At 38.4% G+C, this 16,468-nt stretch overlaps 1 protein-coding gene across 7 annotated transcripts in view; it reads left to right on the plus strand.

Moving 5' to 3' along the window:
* UPF2 (UPF2 regulator of nonsense mediated mRNA decay) overlaps positions 1–16,468 on the plus strand; it is a 101,677-nt gene that overhangs the window by 25,564 nt on the left and 59,645 nt on the right. For all 7 annotated transcript variants that reach the window (XR_014818103.1, XM_084980517.1, XM_084980516.1 and 4 more), the window contains 3 exons: positions 479–628; positions 1,713–1,816; positions 8,798–8,883. Coding sequence is in view for 6 of the 7 variants with exons in the window: in XM_084980517.1 (XP_084836643.1) it covers positions 479–628; positions 1,713–1,816; positions 8,798–8,883 (340 nt within the window). In the remaining variant the exon portion in view is untranslated. The remainder of the gene's footprint in view (positions 1–478; positions 629–1,712; positions 1,817–8,797; positions 8,884–16,468) is intronic.

The following is a 16,468-nucleotide window of genomic DNA, read 5'->3' on the forward strand; positions in this document are numbered from 1 at the left end:
GCGGGATCCGAGCCACGTCTGCAACCTACACCACAGCTCACGGCAACGCCGGATCATTAACCCACTGAGCAAGGGCAGGGATCGAACCCGCAACCTCATGGTTCCTAGTCGGATTCGTTAACCACTGCGCCACGACGGGAACTCCTTTTAGATCCTTCTTAATTTGAGTCCACTTGATCTAGTCAGCTTTATTTTCTCCTATCTTTATCACAAATCCTCATGCTATGTATGTCTTTATTCATCAGTCTCTCCATCCATTCTTCAGTGAACAGACGGCATACCGAAAAGACGTCATGGTCTTTGCTCTCAGTGAGCATAATGCATTTTTAAAATTCTGAATGTATTAAATCTCTTGCCAGGTGTAAGTGTAGATTCTAGTGTAGACAAATGATGCAGATTTTGTGAATCCTTCTGTACTTTTTGCAGCAGGATTTCAGTATGAGTTTTAATTTAGAGATATTTTTTGATTTTTAAACAGAGGCAAAAGAACCTAAGGATAATAAGGAGATACCAAATCCTGATGATTTGGAGCTTGAGTTGGAGAACCTAGAAATTAATGATGATCCGTTGGAGTTAGAGGGTGGAGATGAAGCTGAAGATCTTACGAAGAAACTTCTTGATGAACAAGGTAAAAAACTTCTGCCAAAATTTTCGATTTTTGATTATTTTTTATACGCAAAGCTCTTGCCTGTGTATATCATCTGTGATAATTTTATCTGTCTTTATAATTGAGTAATGTATTTAGTGCTGAAAATAGCACATTGTTAATTTTTTCCTGAGTACTTCCTATCAGGTTTCTTTATTAGTTAGGAGTCTATTAGAAGTCTACCTTCTGTCAGTATTGCTTTTCTCTCTGTGGACTTCATTGTTTACTACTGCCGAGGCGCTCTCCACATCATGAAGAAGGGAGGGGCATGGCAGGAGGCTGCGCCTGGCTCGGACCAGCTAGTGACATCCGAGGAAAACGGGGGTTCTCTCCCACTGTCTGTGTATAAACATCAAGGAGGGACTTGGCTAGTTCTGTGTTGTGTTGACCGTGGCTGAAAACGAGAGTGGTGTCTGGGCTGCCCCATCAGAGTGCCAAGGATCACCTTCCAGGTGATCGCACTGTTGTTTGAAGACATGGGAGAGGGGGTGCTCGACAGATGAAAATAACAGATGTACTCTAGAACCACATGCAACTTAGGATTTAGATTTTGTACTTCATGTAAAATGTTGCCTTTTTTTTTTTTCGGTCTTTTGGTTTTTTTAGGGCTGCACTCATGGCGTATGGCGGTTCCCAGGCTAGGAGTCTGATCGAAGCTACATCTTCTGGCCTACACCACAGCCACAGCTAGTCGGGATCCAAGCCACATCTGCCACCTACACCACAGCTCACAGCAACGCTAGATCCTTAACCCACTGAGCGAGGCCAGGGATTGAATCCGCATCGTCATCTATGGTAGTTGGTTTCGCTAACCACTGAGCCACGATGGGAACTCCAAGTTTGCCTTTTTATAGCTGATCACTGAAAGACGGTAGTGATTTAGGGTTCTGATTCTAGAGATACTCAAACATTCCAGGGTAATATCTCAAAAAAAATGCTTTACTTTTTCATAAGTGAGAAAAGTGCTCTAGATTTTCTATGTCATAAATAACTTATTATTGGATGTTTGCATTCTTATATTGTCTGTGTATTTTTAAAACCTATTTAAAAACTAATTTTATGTTAGAACAAGAGGATGAAGAAGCCAGCACTGGATCTCATCTCAAGCTCATAGTTGATGCTTTCCTCCAGCAATTGCCCAACTGTGTCAACCGTGATCTCATAGACAAGGTATGCTTTTCGGTGGCTTTGACAAGTGCATAGACCTTGTAGGATTGCTCTAATTACAAATGACTGTGGTTTTTGAACTGCTTTGGCCATAGATGAACCATTTCTTCAGATGGAATCTTATATGGGAATCCAAAATTAAACACATACAATTGGAGCCAATTTGTAGATGTTTGGGGGTGGAACTTCGTCTGGAATCTTGCCGGCCATATACCATGGGTGCGGCCTTAAAGAAAGACACAGGACCAAAAATAATAAAAAAATAAAAAGAATCTCTTTGCTGAATCCATAAAAATTAGTGATTTTGTTTTATTTCAACCTTTTTTTTTTTTTTTGTCTTTTTGCCTTTCCTAGGGCCGCTCCCGTGGCATGTGGAGGTTCCCAGGCTAGGAGTCTAATCGGAGCTGTAGCTGCCGGCCTACGCCACAGCCATAGCAACATAGGATCCGAGCCGCATATACGACCTACACCACAGCTCACAGCAATGCCGGATCCTTAACCCACTGAGCGAGGCCAGGGATCGAACCCTCAACCTCATGGTTCCTAGTTGGATTCGTTAACCACTGAGCCACGACGGGAATTCCTTCATTTCAACCTTTGAGTACACTTTTTAATCTGATGAAATGTGAGCATGTGTACTGTCTCAGGTGGTCTAAAAAAGCCACGTGTGTGATTGACTTGCAAGCTAAACTAGTTGCTTTTTACATAGAATACCATTTTTGAAAGAACTGATGAATGGTGTAGTTACTCAAACTTGGGTATGGAGTTCCCGTAGTACCCATGAAAACTTGGGTTCAATCCCTGGCTTGGGTTCAATCCCTGGCTTCGTTCAGATCCCACGTTGCTGTGGTTGTGGCTGTGGCTGGCAGCTATAGTGTAAGTTTGACCCCTAGCCTCGGAATTTACGTATACTGCACATGCAGCCCTAAAAAGCGAAAAAAAAAGAAGAAAAGAAAAAAGAAACCTTGGGTATTTAGCAGCCATTTTTCTAACATAAAATGAGCCTCTCATTTCAAGGGAAACAGAAGTATTTACTGCCAGTTTATGATTTGAGTTTGCAACAAAAATTAGAATTTTGGCATACTTACTTAGGTCCACCACCTGTAAGTTTGACAGCTTTCCAGTTCTTTTCTGAAGAGACTTCAGTGATGAGACTTTTCTAGTAAGATTGGTGGTGATATTAAATAATATAATTAAAAATATTATCTAAGTGTTTGAAAGATCTGCAAAGCTCGGTGAACCACTGTTCTCAGTGAGCAATACACAAGTCAACAAAATTTTGCTTGGGTATTAAAAATCCACTCTGAGTTCAAGATGAACCAATGGATTTTAGTCTAATAGAGCATGAAAAGTTCATTGACATGGCTTCAGATTTCACTTTGTGGACTAATGGTTAAGAAGCCCACTTGTCAAGTTTTGGTAAAATATCAAAGAATATCTACTTAAAATTACTGAAAAGGATATTAAAATACACCTCCCTTTTCAACTCCATATATGTGTGAAAGTGGGGGTTCTTCATATGCTTCATCCTAAACAACACATCACAGTAAGTTGAATGCATAATTGGTATGAGAATCCAGCCATCTTCTGAGTGCCATTCTTGACATTTTTTTTAATTAAAAAATTTTTTCTACAAAATGTTAACAACTAATAAGTTTATTGTTTTGTTTTTTCTTTTTTTTTTTTTTTTTTTTTGCTATTTCTTGGGCCGCTCCTGCAGCATATGGATGTTCCCAGGCTAGGGGTCGAATCGGAGCTGTACTGCTGGCCTACACCAGAGCCACAGCAACACGGGATCTGAGCCACGTCTGCGACCCACACCACAGCTCACAGCAACGCCAGATCCTTAACCCACTGAGCAAGGCCAGAAATGGAACCCGCAACCTTGTGGTTCTTAAGTCGGATTCGTTAACCACTGTGCCACGACTGGAACTCCAGTTTTTTCTTTTTCAACTGAACCCAATGCATGTAGAAGTTCCCAGCATATGGAAGTTTCTGGGCCAGGGATTGAGTCTGAGCTGCAGCTGCAACCTGTGCCACAGCTGTGGCAATACTGGATCCTTAATCCACTGTGCCACAGCAGAATTCCCTGTTGGTATTTACTCCCCCACTCTTTTTAAAATTTATTTTTATTTTTATGGCCACACCCATGGCATGTAGAACTTCCCAGGCCAGGGACTGCATCCGAGACTCAGCTGTGACGTACTCTGTAGCTGCAGCAGCCTCCAGATCCCTTAACCTACTGTGTTGGGCTGGGGATTGAAATGCCTCTGCAGTGACTCAAGCTGCCGCATTGAGGTGGATTCTTAACCCATTGTGGCACAGAGGGGACTCCAATATTGGGGTTTTTTTTCCCTTCCCTGGAAGTTCCCTGACTCAGGGTCGAATCAGAGTTTGAGCTGGCATACACCATAGCCAAAGCAATGCCAGATCTGAGGTGCATCTGTGACCTATGCAACAACTTGCAGCAATGCCAGATCCTTAACCCACTGAGCGAGGCCAGGGATTGAACCTGCATTCTCATGGATACTATTTGGGTTCTTAACCCACTGAGCCACAATGGGGACTCCCCTGCTTATTGGTATTTTAAGTGAATTAATATTTTTAAAATTTCTCAGTTTTAACTTCTAAAACAGTAAATGCTGATAAACATATTAGCCCACATAAAGTTAGTTCTTAAGAGTTGTAAAGGACTCTTGAACGTCAAAGTTTGAAAATCATTGCATTAGGCCAATTTTTAGTTAAGATGTAATATAATCTTTTATCTCCCCACACCCCATAATGTTTTGATGGTTCCCTATAAAGAACTACAGATATTAGATTGTTTTTTGACCTTCAGCTTGTTAGCTTTTTTACAAATAATTTAATTTATTTCAGTACCTATTCATGTAATCAGATAGGCTTGGATCCACATTGGGTAATCACTAGAAGTGATTAGGTCGTTGTATAGTTTTCAAAAACTTAGTAATTATAGCATTTCTTTCTGGTTTTTGTTTTTGTTTTTGTTTTAAATGGCTGCACCCATGGCATATGGAAGTTCCTGGGCCAGGGATTGAATGTCAGTCATAGCTACTGCAGTGCTGGATCCTGTAACCCAACTGGATCCTTTAGTCCACTGCACGGTGCCAGGGGTTACCTCTGGAGTGACCTGAGCTGCCTCAGTCGAATTCCTAAGCCACTGCACCACAGTGGAAACTCCTATTTCTGTTTTCTTTAGAGTCTCTTTTTTTCTTTCTTCTGTAGAATAGAGCAGAAACTACCTCTTAAACAGTTGCTTATTTTTTTAAGGTTGGGATATGACAGTCTTTCCCCTGCTCAATTTTCATATGTTCATTGGCTGGAAACAGGATGAGAGAGATACCTTGACATGCCTGTGGGCACCCCTCCAACCTCCTTTGAGTGCCGTACTGAAAGTTGAATGGGAAGATCAGGTGTGAATCTGTATTGGAAAATATCCTGCAGCACCCAGTTCAGTATTAAGAGCTCTTACCAGTAATGACCACATAATAAATTCTGGATGAGCTCTTGGAGGTTCAGATGGAAAACAGGATGCTATACTTACCCTTCCCTATTGGACCCCAGTGAGTTCCTCTGGGAGTCAGCTTCCTCATGAAAGAAATTATTCCATGTATATTGGCAACGCTTCACATGGCTCAGGAGGGAAAAGTAGTTGAGAAGTAGAAAAATCTAAGAATTATTTTGAATTCAATAATTATGTAATAATATATAATGCACAGTGAAGATTTAGGTGATTTTCTGCAAGTAATGTCATTGGTGGTGATGCCTATTTCTATGTGCATTTGATGATCAGAAGAATTTATTTTTACTTAATAAAATAAAAAACGATTGTTGAATAGTCTTTGATTTACTGAAAACGTTTTGAAACAAGTTTTCAAAAAACTGCTTGTTGAGTTTTGAGCAGGCAGCAGTTGTAACCTGGCAGACAGACACCACCACAGTGATTCCTTTGTTTTTGTTTCTCTCTAAAGGGCAGGACTGGTTAAATCTGAGAATTAATGTACATGTGAAACATTTTTTCTTTTTGATTTTCTCAAACTTATGAATTCTGGTAGTTTTTCTCACTCAGGTAGTCTTTTATTCATTTATTCTACACATTTATCGAGGTATTACTGTGTCTACCAAGCATTGACATGTTTTACGAACTCCTAGTTTTTGCAGAATTTTGAGCATTATGTTTTTTTCCCATTTAACTGACCTTTGATTACTGTGGTAGGAAAAGTGTTTATTGCCTTCTCTGTTTTTATAAAATTTATTTCATGGGTCATGTAAAGTATGTTTGTATTTTAAAGGATAATGTCCTAAAATATCTATTGAAGTACATTTTATTTTTGGTTTCCTAATTTATGATGAAATAGGCCATTATTAACCATTATAATTTTTTAAAATAATTTTTTAAAATGTTGATTTGAGTGGTTTGTGTGTGAAGTTTTCCAGTGTTAACCAGTTTTCTGAGTATATGACCTTTGGGATTTTTATTATACGAGTCTAGAATTTTTCTTTTTTTCTTTTTTTTTGGCCATAACTGGGGCATGTGGAAGTTTCTGGGTCAGGAATTGAAGCTGTGCCATAGCACTGACCCAAGCTGGTGCAGTGACAACGTTGCACCACAAGAGAACTCCTGGAATTTTTCAGTGTTTCATATGGGTGAATTGCTTGAAGGAACTTTAGTGTACTTTCAGATTTTCTTTGTTATTCTGATTAGTTATAATAAGCTTTAATGTTATAAACGTTAATGTTATTATACTCCTTTACAAGCAGAAGAAAAAATTTAAATTGGTTTTAGTCTTTTGACTAATGCACATATAAAGTTTCAATCTTGGGGAGTATTTTCAATGTGAGTTAGCTTCGTAGGTTTGAATCTAATCAACACTAGTTGTGCCATTTATTTCATCAAAAGCTTTAACCAAATGGGAAGTGTTTCAGTGAGCGCGTTACTCAGCAGTTGAAATCCTTTGTAGTTGAGGAAAGTCTGAGGATCTTTTTATTTGCATCTGATCCTTAAATCTACCTAAAGATGTGATTAATGATAAAATAATCATGTGAACCTATAGAAGGAAAATTTTTCTTTTTCTTTTTAGGGCCGCACATGCAGCACATGGAAGTGCACAGGCTAGGGGTCACATTGGAGCTACAGCTACCGGCCTGCACCACAGCCACAGCACCATGGGATTCGAGCTGCATCTGCGACTTACACCACAGCTCATGGCAACTCTGGATCCTTAACCCACCTATGGGAACTCATAGAAGGAAATATGTAAGGTACTCCAAAGGATATTTGATAATAGTTTATTCCTTTTTAAAGTGTAATTTAAACTTATTTTCTTAAACCATGTATATTGAAAATCTTTTTAATGGTCAAAAAATACATATACCTGTATTTTAAAAAAAGCAATTACTCGGAGTTCCCATCATGGCTCAGCGGAAACAAATCTGCCTAGTATCCATGAGGATGCGGGTTCAATCCCTGGCCTTGCTCAGTGGGTTAAGGATCCAGTGTTGCTGTGAGGTGTGGTATAGGTCATAGATGCGGTCTGGATCCTTTGTTGCTGTGGCTCTGGTGTAGGCCCGCAGTTATAGCTCTGATTTGACCCTCAGCCTGGGAACTTCCTTGTGCCAAGGGTGTGGTCCTAAAAAAAAGGAGGGGGGGGGGCAAAAAAAGCAAACCAAAAAACCCCTATTATTCATAGTTTTGTTTTTAGTGGCTTCCCAGAACATATACCTCTCCTAGCTTTTCTTCTATACCTGTATTAGATTGTTAGACATATTTGTGAGATATCAAACCCATTTTTATAGTTAAAATATAGAATAGTGGATTGCTCTACTAAATAACAATTGTGGGTATTTACTGTAGTCCTTTGAGGTGGCTTCTGTAGCTTTTCAGAACTGACTGTTGGCAATAAACCTTTTTAGTCAGTGTTTAGGCACTTTTACATGATTCTGGGGATAATCTGTGTCTAGTTTCTCGTAACTAGTTATTTTTATTCCTTTTTGGTTATCCTTATTAGCATTAGTAGATTCCTGGCTCCTGGCTTCTTTCTGCTTTGTAACAGTCTGTCAGAATTTTCCTGATTTCCCATCGTGGCCCAGCATAATGAACCTGACTTGTATCCATGAGGATGTGGGTTTGATCCCTGACTTCGCTCAGTGGGTTCGGCACTGCTGTGATCTGTGCTGTAGATCACAGATGCAGCTTGGATCCTGAGTTGCTGTGACCGTGGCATAGGCCTGCTGCTGTACCTCTGATTCAACCCCTGGCCTGGAAACTTCCATATGCTGTGGGTGTGGCCCTAAAAATACAAGAAAAACAAAACACCCAAAAAATTTTCCTGATGCTAATGTTGATTTATTTGACTTTGATGAGATCAAAGGCATTGATTACATATATTCATTTGCCAAACATGTCATGCTAGGTCTTCAGTCTACCCACTTAAGTTCTATTTCTAACACTAGGTTGCAATTAAAAGGTTTATGAAATGTATTTTGAGATATATAAGGAAGAGGAGTTTACGCTTTGTGATCTTTAAAGTTTGGGATATGCTTATAATACTAATGTCTTAGAACCATTGTGAAGTGTTTAGGAACTGTTAGAAATCCATTGTTGAAAAGACAAAAAAAAAAAAAAGGAGTTCCCATCAAGTGGTTAACAAATCTGACTAGGAACCATGAGGTTGTGGGTTCGGTCCCTGCCCTTGCTCAGTGGGTTAACGATCCGGCGTTGCCGTGAGCTGTGGTGTAGGTTGCAGATGCGGCTCGGATCCCGCGTTGCTGTGACTCTGGTGTAGGCCAGTGGCTACAGCTCCGATTGGACCCCTAGCCTGGGAACCTCCATATGCCGCGGGAGTGGCCCAAAGAAAAAAGAAATCCATTGTCGCATTCTAGGTTCTACTTTCAGTAGCCAAATTGAGAATTTTTTCATTTTTTTTTTTTTTTTTTTAAGAAAAAAGTTTGCTTTTTCTCCTATAGGCAGCAATGGATTTTTGCATGAACATGAACACGAAAGCAAATAGGAAGAAATTGGTGCGGGCACTCTTTATAGTTCCCAGACAAAGGTAGGTAAAAAAAAGAGTAATTTCTTAGTGTTTTTACCTTGCAGTGATGATTGTAAGACCTATGTTCTTATTTAATTATCTCTTTAAAAATATCCCTTATCAACAGAGGTTATTATCATTGTTAGCATATTTTCTAGAGCTTGTTTCTCATTGATTTTTATCCACTTATTTCATTAGCTTTAGTGGAAATATTTCTTTTGATGCTTTCTTACTATTTTAAGAGAAAAAGTTTAAGAATAATACAAACAAATTAGAAGTAGTTGGAATCTGCTAGAAACATAGTAGTAGGAAGTGACAGTTTATGGTTTGAGAGGAGAGGAAAAAAGATAAAAGTATTTAAAATGCAAAGCATTTTGGAGCCTTGAAGAAGAGTCTACATAGTCTTATGTACCTGAAATATATAAATATAATAATTTAGGTTTCTTATAGTCAGGTGGAGTGATCGGGAAGGGTTTTATTCATTTACTAAGGTTCTACCATGTACTAGGATTAGTGCTGGAGATAGAGACAGTGGTGAACAAGACAGATTCAACTCTTCTGTATTCACACAGCTTATGGTTTGGAGGAGAAGAAAGGCAGAATTCTAAGTGCAGTTACTAAGAAGAATCACAGTATGCTTTGGAGTATACAACAAGTGGAACTTAATGATTTAGTCTCAGGAGTCAGAGAAGGCTGCCTTGAGCAGGATCATTGAATCTGAGTCCTGAAAAAGGAAGGAGCTAGGTAAGGGATGGGTGAGGAAAGAGAATGGAGAGAGCCTTTTGATGGAGGCAGTAGTACTTGCAAAGAACTAGAGACAGGAAAGGTCATGCGTCATACTGTTGCAAAAACCTCTTTCTTGGCTTCCCTGGACGTTGTTGTCTAGACTAAGCTGCAGGAACGAGACCATGTTTACTTTTTTATCCTTAGCACTTACCACAATGTTTAACAGAAGGTGATAAAATTATGTAACATGATATATAATACCCTTTCTTATCTAGCCCCTTTTCAACTTCTTTGGTCTTCATTCTAGCCACTCTTCTTGCAGAATCCTGATCCATAATGATTTCTTGAATACCCTTTGCTCTCTACTTCTAAGCCTCTGGTTTCTGCTCTGTATGGGATATCCTGTATCTTTCCACTGAAATTCTCTGGCTTAGTCTTGAATGCAGTCTGAGTTAGCCTTTCTGAACAGCAATCCTTATTTCCCTCATGTGTATATAGGTGTTCTTTATAGCGTTCACATAGTATTTTCATACATACAAATAATTAGGCACATTACATTAGGCATATGATGTATAGCCCAGTGTTGCTTTGCTGCCTGTATTCCTGTGGAGCTGTAAGAACTATCAGCCCTTTGAAAGAGGACTAGCTCCTTTTATTTTGGGCATCTCCAACATCAGGTGTAGTGTTTGGTACACAGTGAGTGCTTGAAAATACTTGATGAATTAATATTGGTCATAAGCAAATACAAAATTTTATTAAAAAATAAGTACTGCATTCACAGTATTCAAATCCCTAAAATGTAAAAAAAGCATTCTGCTGAAAAGTATTCTTCCTGTTCCTATCGCCTCACCCTCCCAGTTCCTATGTTTCCCAATAGGAGACAACTGGAGTTCCCATCGTGGCTCAGTGGTTAACGAATCCGACTAGGAACCATGAGGTTTCGGGTTCGATCCCTGGCCTCGCTCAGTGGGTTAAGGATCAGCTGTTGCCATGAGCTGTAGTGTAGGTTGCAGACTCGGCTCAGATCCCGCATTGCTGTGGCTCTGGCATAGGTCAGCGGCCACAGTTCTGGTTAGACCCCTAGCCTGGGAACCTCCATATGCCTCGGGTGCGGCCCTAGAAAAGACAAAAAAACAAAAACAAAAACAAAACCCAATAGGAGATGGGTTTTGTTTGCCTGTCCTGATGTTTGCCTGTCCTTCCAGATGTTTGCCTGTCCTTCCAGAGTTTCTTTTGCATGTACAAGAACATACAGTTATAGATTCTTATATTTCCTGTTTTTTTGCATAAGGGTAACTTATTGTACTCATTGTTCTGACTGTACTGTTTTCACTTAACAGTATATCTTGGAAATCTTTTTATTATCAGTACATAAAGATTTCCCTTGCCCCCTTTTTTTTTTCTCTTTTTTTTCTTTTTAGGGCCCCACCTGCGGCATATGGAAGTTCCTAGGCTGGGGGTCGAGTCAGAGCTATAGCTGCCGGCCTACACCACAGCCACAGCCGAGTCAGAGCTATAGCTGCCGGCCTACACCACAGCCACAGCAACCCCAGGTCCTTAAACCATTGAGCAAGGCCAGGGCTTGAACCCACGTCCTCTTGGATATTAGTCGGGTTTGTTACCGTGGCACCACCATGGGAACTCCCTGTTGTTCTTTTTTTTTTTAAGCTGCGGTATTTCTTTTCATGAATATACTATATTCATATATATGCTTTTAATGCATGTACTTTATATATACTATGTGTATATATCCACACCCACGCATACCTCTTTGGACATTTCAAACAGTCTTGTATTTGTACTTTTCCTTTCTTTCTCCTCTTTATTATGTTAGCTAGTGGTTTATTTGTTTTAGTTTTTTTCACACTCAATGCACACAAAACCCACCTTCTAGATTATTTATGTATTCTACTCTTTTACTGTTTTCTTACTCATTTTTTAGCTTTTATATTTATTTTCATCTTTTTTGGTTTCTTTCTTTCATTTTGTTCCTTTTTGGCATTTAATATATTGCTGTCTTCTGACTCTGGTTTTAGCTGAATCTCTTAGTTCTGACATGTGGTGATTTCTTTTTTTAAGTTTTCTAGAGATTTTCCACTTCGTTTGTATTTCCTTTGTTATACCTAAGGAGATATTTGAGAGAAGTTTGAAATTTCCAGGTAGTAGGACTGCTTTTTCTTCTGGTTTAGTTAATAATTCATATTTTTATTGCACTGTGGTTAGAGAATCTTGTGTTATTTTTACTTTTTGGAATTTTTTGAAATTTTCTTTGCAAGCTATTATATGGTCACTTTTCATGAACATTCTACAGATGTTTTTTGGGAAAAGCGAAGCCTTCCTCTTTGTGTAGCATCTTCCGCACAACCCCACCCCTCACTGCCTTCAAAGGACATGAATCTTCGGGAACATCTTTATTCTCCTCTACGGCCAGGATTCCCTCCTTTATCCGTTTGACCCATTTATCCAGAGCCAGCCGAGAAAACCAGTATGCATTATCTAATAGTGCCTATGATTGTGAGGACCTGAAGGTTTTATGTGTATTTGTATGTGGTAGAAAATTCAGCTCTCTTGCCTAGTCTGTATGGTTGGGTTTAGGAAGCACTAAACTCGGTTACTGTTAAGATTCGTTACAGCTCTTCTTGAAAAACAAATATCAGCTTTATTGAGATATAATTCACATAGAGTTCACCCATTTGAAGTACATAGTTGAGTGTTTTAAATATATTCAACTATCACAGTAATAAAATTTTAAAACATTTTTCCCCCCAAAGAATCTTATATTCTATTCTCTCCCTACCCACTCTCTCTCTTGTTCTAAGAAACTACTTCTCTATTTTCAGTTTTATGAATTTTACCTATTCTGGGTATTTCTTGTAAATGAAATCTTAAAATATGTGGCCTTTGTGCCTGGTTTCTGTCATTTCTTTAGTGTACAATGTTTTAAAGATCATCCACGTTGTAATTCATATTAAAAATTTCCTTCCTTTTTAATGCTGAATAATATTTCATTGTAGTTATACTACATTTTGCTTACCATTTGTCAGTTGACGGGCATATAGGTTGTTTCCACTTTTTAGTTATTATGAATAATGCTGTTGTGACTCTTTGTGTACAAGTTTTTGGATGGACATAGTTTTCAGTTCTCTTGGGTTTATACTTTTGAGTGGAATTGCTGTGTTGCAGGGTAACTCTACATTTAACATTTTAGTTTGTCATAGCGGCTGCACCATTTTACATTCCCAGCAGCAATGTGTGGTTTCAGTTTCTCCATATCTTCACCAGCAGTTGCTACTGTCCCTCTTGATTACAGCCATCATAGGGTGAAGTGGAGTCAAGTCTGTCTTTCTGTGGTTTTGATTTGCGTTTCCCTAAGGGCTAATGATTTCGAGCATCTTTGTGCAGTTTTTGACCACTTATTTGTCTTCTTTGGAAAGTTATTCAAATCCCATGTTCTCTTTTAAATTATGTTATTTATCTTTTTATTATTGAGTTGTACATATTTTTTATATATTCTTTGTATACGTCCTTTATCACGTAAAATTTGAAGATGTTTTCTTTCCTTTGTGTTGTCTTTCACTTTCTTGGTATCATTTGCAGCACAAAGGTTTTAAAAATTGGTTTATTTCATCAAGGTCTGATCTGAAGCAGTGTTTTCACTTTCAGTTACGTTCTTCCTTCTTTAAATAAAAGTAGTGGTTAAAAAATCTCAAAGGGCTGGCTTTATATCTATTAGCCTGTTAATTTGAAGGACTCCACAGAAATGAAATCTACCAGAAATACTCAATTATATATTTACACATGATTCTGTAGTTGATTCATAGTATAACTGTCCACACATATAATTGAAATTGCACATAAAGTGCTTATATCTTACATGTATTTATATATCTACAACCTGGATCAGGATTGAGAATAGTCCTAGCACCTCAGAAGGTTCCTCACCTAAGCAAACTTTCAGGTGAAAAGTCAGCCAGAATCAGGGCAAGTACCTAAGAATCTCTTAATTCCTTGTTTTAAAGGTAGATAGACCAGGTATTGGTTTTAGTGACTTTGAAACCGTATGGATTTTGCCACATTTTAGCAGATGGATAGATGTTCAGAATCTTCTTACATGAATGTAGACAGATGAATACTCTTCATTTTAAAAAATGTTATCGAAATATAGTTGATTAACAGTGTTGTGTTAATTTCCACTATATACTTCAGTTATACATAGATATATTCTTTTCCATTATGGTGTATTTACCACAGAATATTGAATATAGTTCGCTAGGCTATACAGTAAGACCTTGTTTATTCATCCTATGCACAATAGTTTGCCTTAAACAGAGTACTCTTCAGAGGTGACATGTTTCACCTGAAGCTTGAACAGCTTTTCATGATGCTTTTAGGAACATTTGCTAGAGTTTTTGTGAGAAACATTCTAATTGGGCTCTTTCCCCTTGCTAAAAAATGAAAAAATGAGTTTCCTAGAAATCCTTTAATATGTTATACCACTTGATGGCACTGTTGTATTGGGAACGTGAATGTTGTGGAGAAAGTCGCTGGAGCATTCGGTTGTCTCTTTCAGAGTAAGTGATCCCAGTCTTGTTTATTATATTTCATCCTATTTGAATCATCATCTGTTTGAGTGTTTCCCATGAAGAAAAAACCTTTGTATTCTTTAGTTGAACAATAACAGTATTCTTTCAAATTATTTTTTTCCTAGGCATTTTTTGAACACAGAGATGTAATAGCTTTCAACAGTCGAATTTTTTAAAGAGAGAGAAAAAAGCTGGACATTTCTTTTAAAAAGCTGATTGATTATGAGATAAAAGCCTTTAAAATTCCTTTTTTACCCCTCAGGAACGCAAGCGTTTAATTCTGCTTTGTTGTTCTTACTTGTAGTTAGCAACTAGATGTTTATTACTTGATGATCATTAATTGCTTATAGGATACTTAAATGTGTGATTTAGGAGACCTTGAAAGTATAATAAGCAAGGTTTTATTATTGCTTAAGAAAAAAAGTTCTTTTTCAGTGGTTCACTCATTAACTGTTGGTAAAAGTAATTATTATTCTCTCAGAAGAGTATAAATTCAGTTTTTAAAGGAAGGACCTATGTTTATGTTCTAGTTCACTTACTTCTTCTAGTTCACTTTCAGAAAAGTCAAATAAAATATATATATATATATATATATATTTTTTTTTTTCGTTTTGTCTTTTTGCCTTTTCTAGGGCCGCTCCTGTGGCATATGGAGGTTCCCAGGCTAGGGGTCTAATCAGAGCTGTAGCCTCTGGCCTACACCACAGCTCACGGCAACGCCGGATCCTTAACCCACCGAGCAAGGGCAGGGACCGAACCCGCAACCTCATGGTTCCTAGTCGGATTCGTTAACCACTGAGCCACGATGGGAACTCCAAAACTCACTTTACTTTTTCAGTGACTAACATTGAAAAAAATACATAATTTCACACATTTACAACCTAGAGGATCTTATTTTGTGAAGTAATGAACTGTTACACAACTTGAAGATTTAAGTAGGGCAGGATGACAGTATCAACTATCCATTTAATTGTACAAAGTATAGTGGAAAAAAGAATTTTAGGAACTTATTAGTTTAAGAAGGATTTGGTGAGTTTATTAGTAGAGGATTCTGAGAACATGGAATATCTGACTTTACTTTCATATGACAATTCCAAAAGAAACAGAAACTTGGATTATTAACTACCTGGAAAGATTTAATGAAAAGAGTTAAGATGTTTTAGGGGATCCTTAAACTAATTTTTAAACTCAAACTGTTACATTTGTAATGGATGGGCGGTGGGGACCCTACTGTGCAGCACAGGGAAATGTGTGTAATTGGGTCACTTTGCTGTACAGCAGAACTTGAAGAAACGTTGTAAATCAGCCATACTTGAGGGAGTTCCTTTTGTGGCTCAGTGTTAACGAACTCAACTAGTATCCATGAGGACTCATGTTTAATCACTTGCCCCTTTCAGTGGGTTAAGGATCCAGCATTTCTGTGAGATGTGGTATAGATCACAGGTGCAGCTCAGACCCCGAGTTATTATGGCTGTGGTGTAGGTCGGCAACTGCAGCTCCAATTCAACTCCTAGCTTGAGAACTCTTCGATATGCTGTGGTGTGGCCCTAAAAAAAAAAAAAAAAACAAAACTCTATTTTAATAATAATAATAGAGAAAAAAGAATGTTTAAAATAAAAAAATATTTTTAAAACCCCATTTCTTTCTATTATACCAAAAAAAAAAAATTTCCTATGATGAAATTCCCATTGTGGCTCAGCAGCTTAAAAACTTGACTAGTGGAGTTCCTGTCATGGCTCAGCGGTTAACAAACTCCACTAGTATCCATGAGGACCTGGGTTTGATCCCTGGCCTCACTCAGTGGGTTAAGGATCTGATGTTGCCATGAGCTGTGGTGTAGGTCTCAGATGTGGCTTGGATCTGGTGGTTGCTGTGGCTGTGGCTGTGGCTGTGGCTTAGGCTTGAATCTGTAGCTCCAATTCAACCCCTAGCCTGGAAACCATATGCTGTAGGTACGGCCAAGAAAAAACAATACAAAAAAAGGGATGAAGAAGATCCAGGTAGAGAACCATGTATAAAATATAAAAAAAAAAAGATTAAAAAGTTTAAGAATGAGGAGTTCCTGCTGTGGTGCAGTGGGATAGTTGGCATATCTCTAGCTCTAGAATGCAGGTTTTATCTGGCCAAGAACAGTGGGTCGAAAAATCCGGCATTGCCACAGCTGTGATGTAGATCGCAACTGCCACTCAGATCCGATTCCTGGCCGGGGAACTCCATGTGCTGCAGGGGGACCAAAGAAGAAAAAAAAAGTGAAATAAAATTTACGAAAAGTTTAAGAACGAGCAAGATGATGTGCT

This window comes from Sus scrofa, chromosome 10 (genome assembly GCF_054392235.1).
Source record: "Sus scrofa isolate SSC_HxYL_T2T_F1_AM1 chromosome 10, Sscrofa_HxYL_maternal_Yorkshire_Landrace_v2.0, whole genome shotgun sequence".
Lineage (NCBI taxonomy): Eukaryota > Metazoa > Chordata > Mammalia > Artiodactyla > Suidae > Sus > Sus scrofa.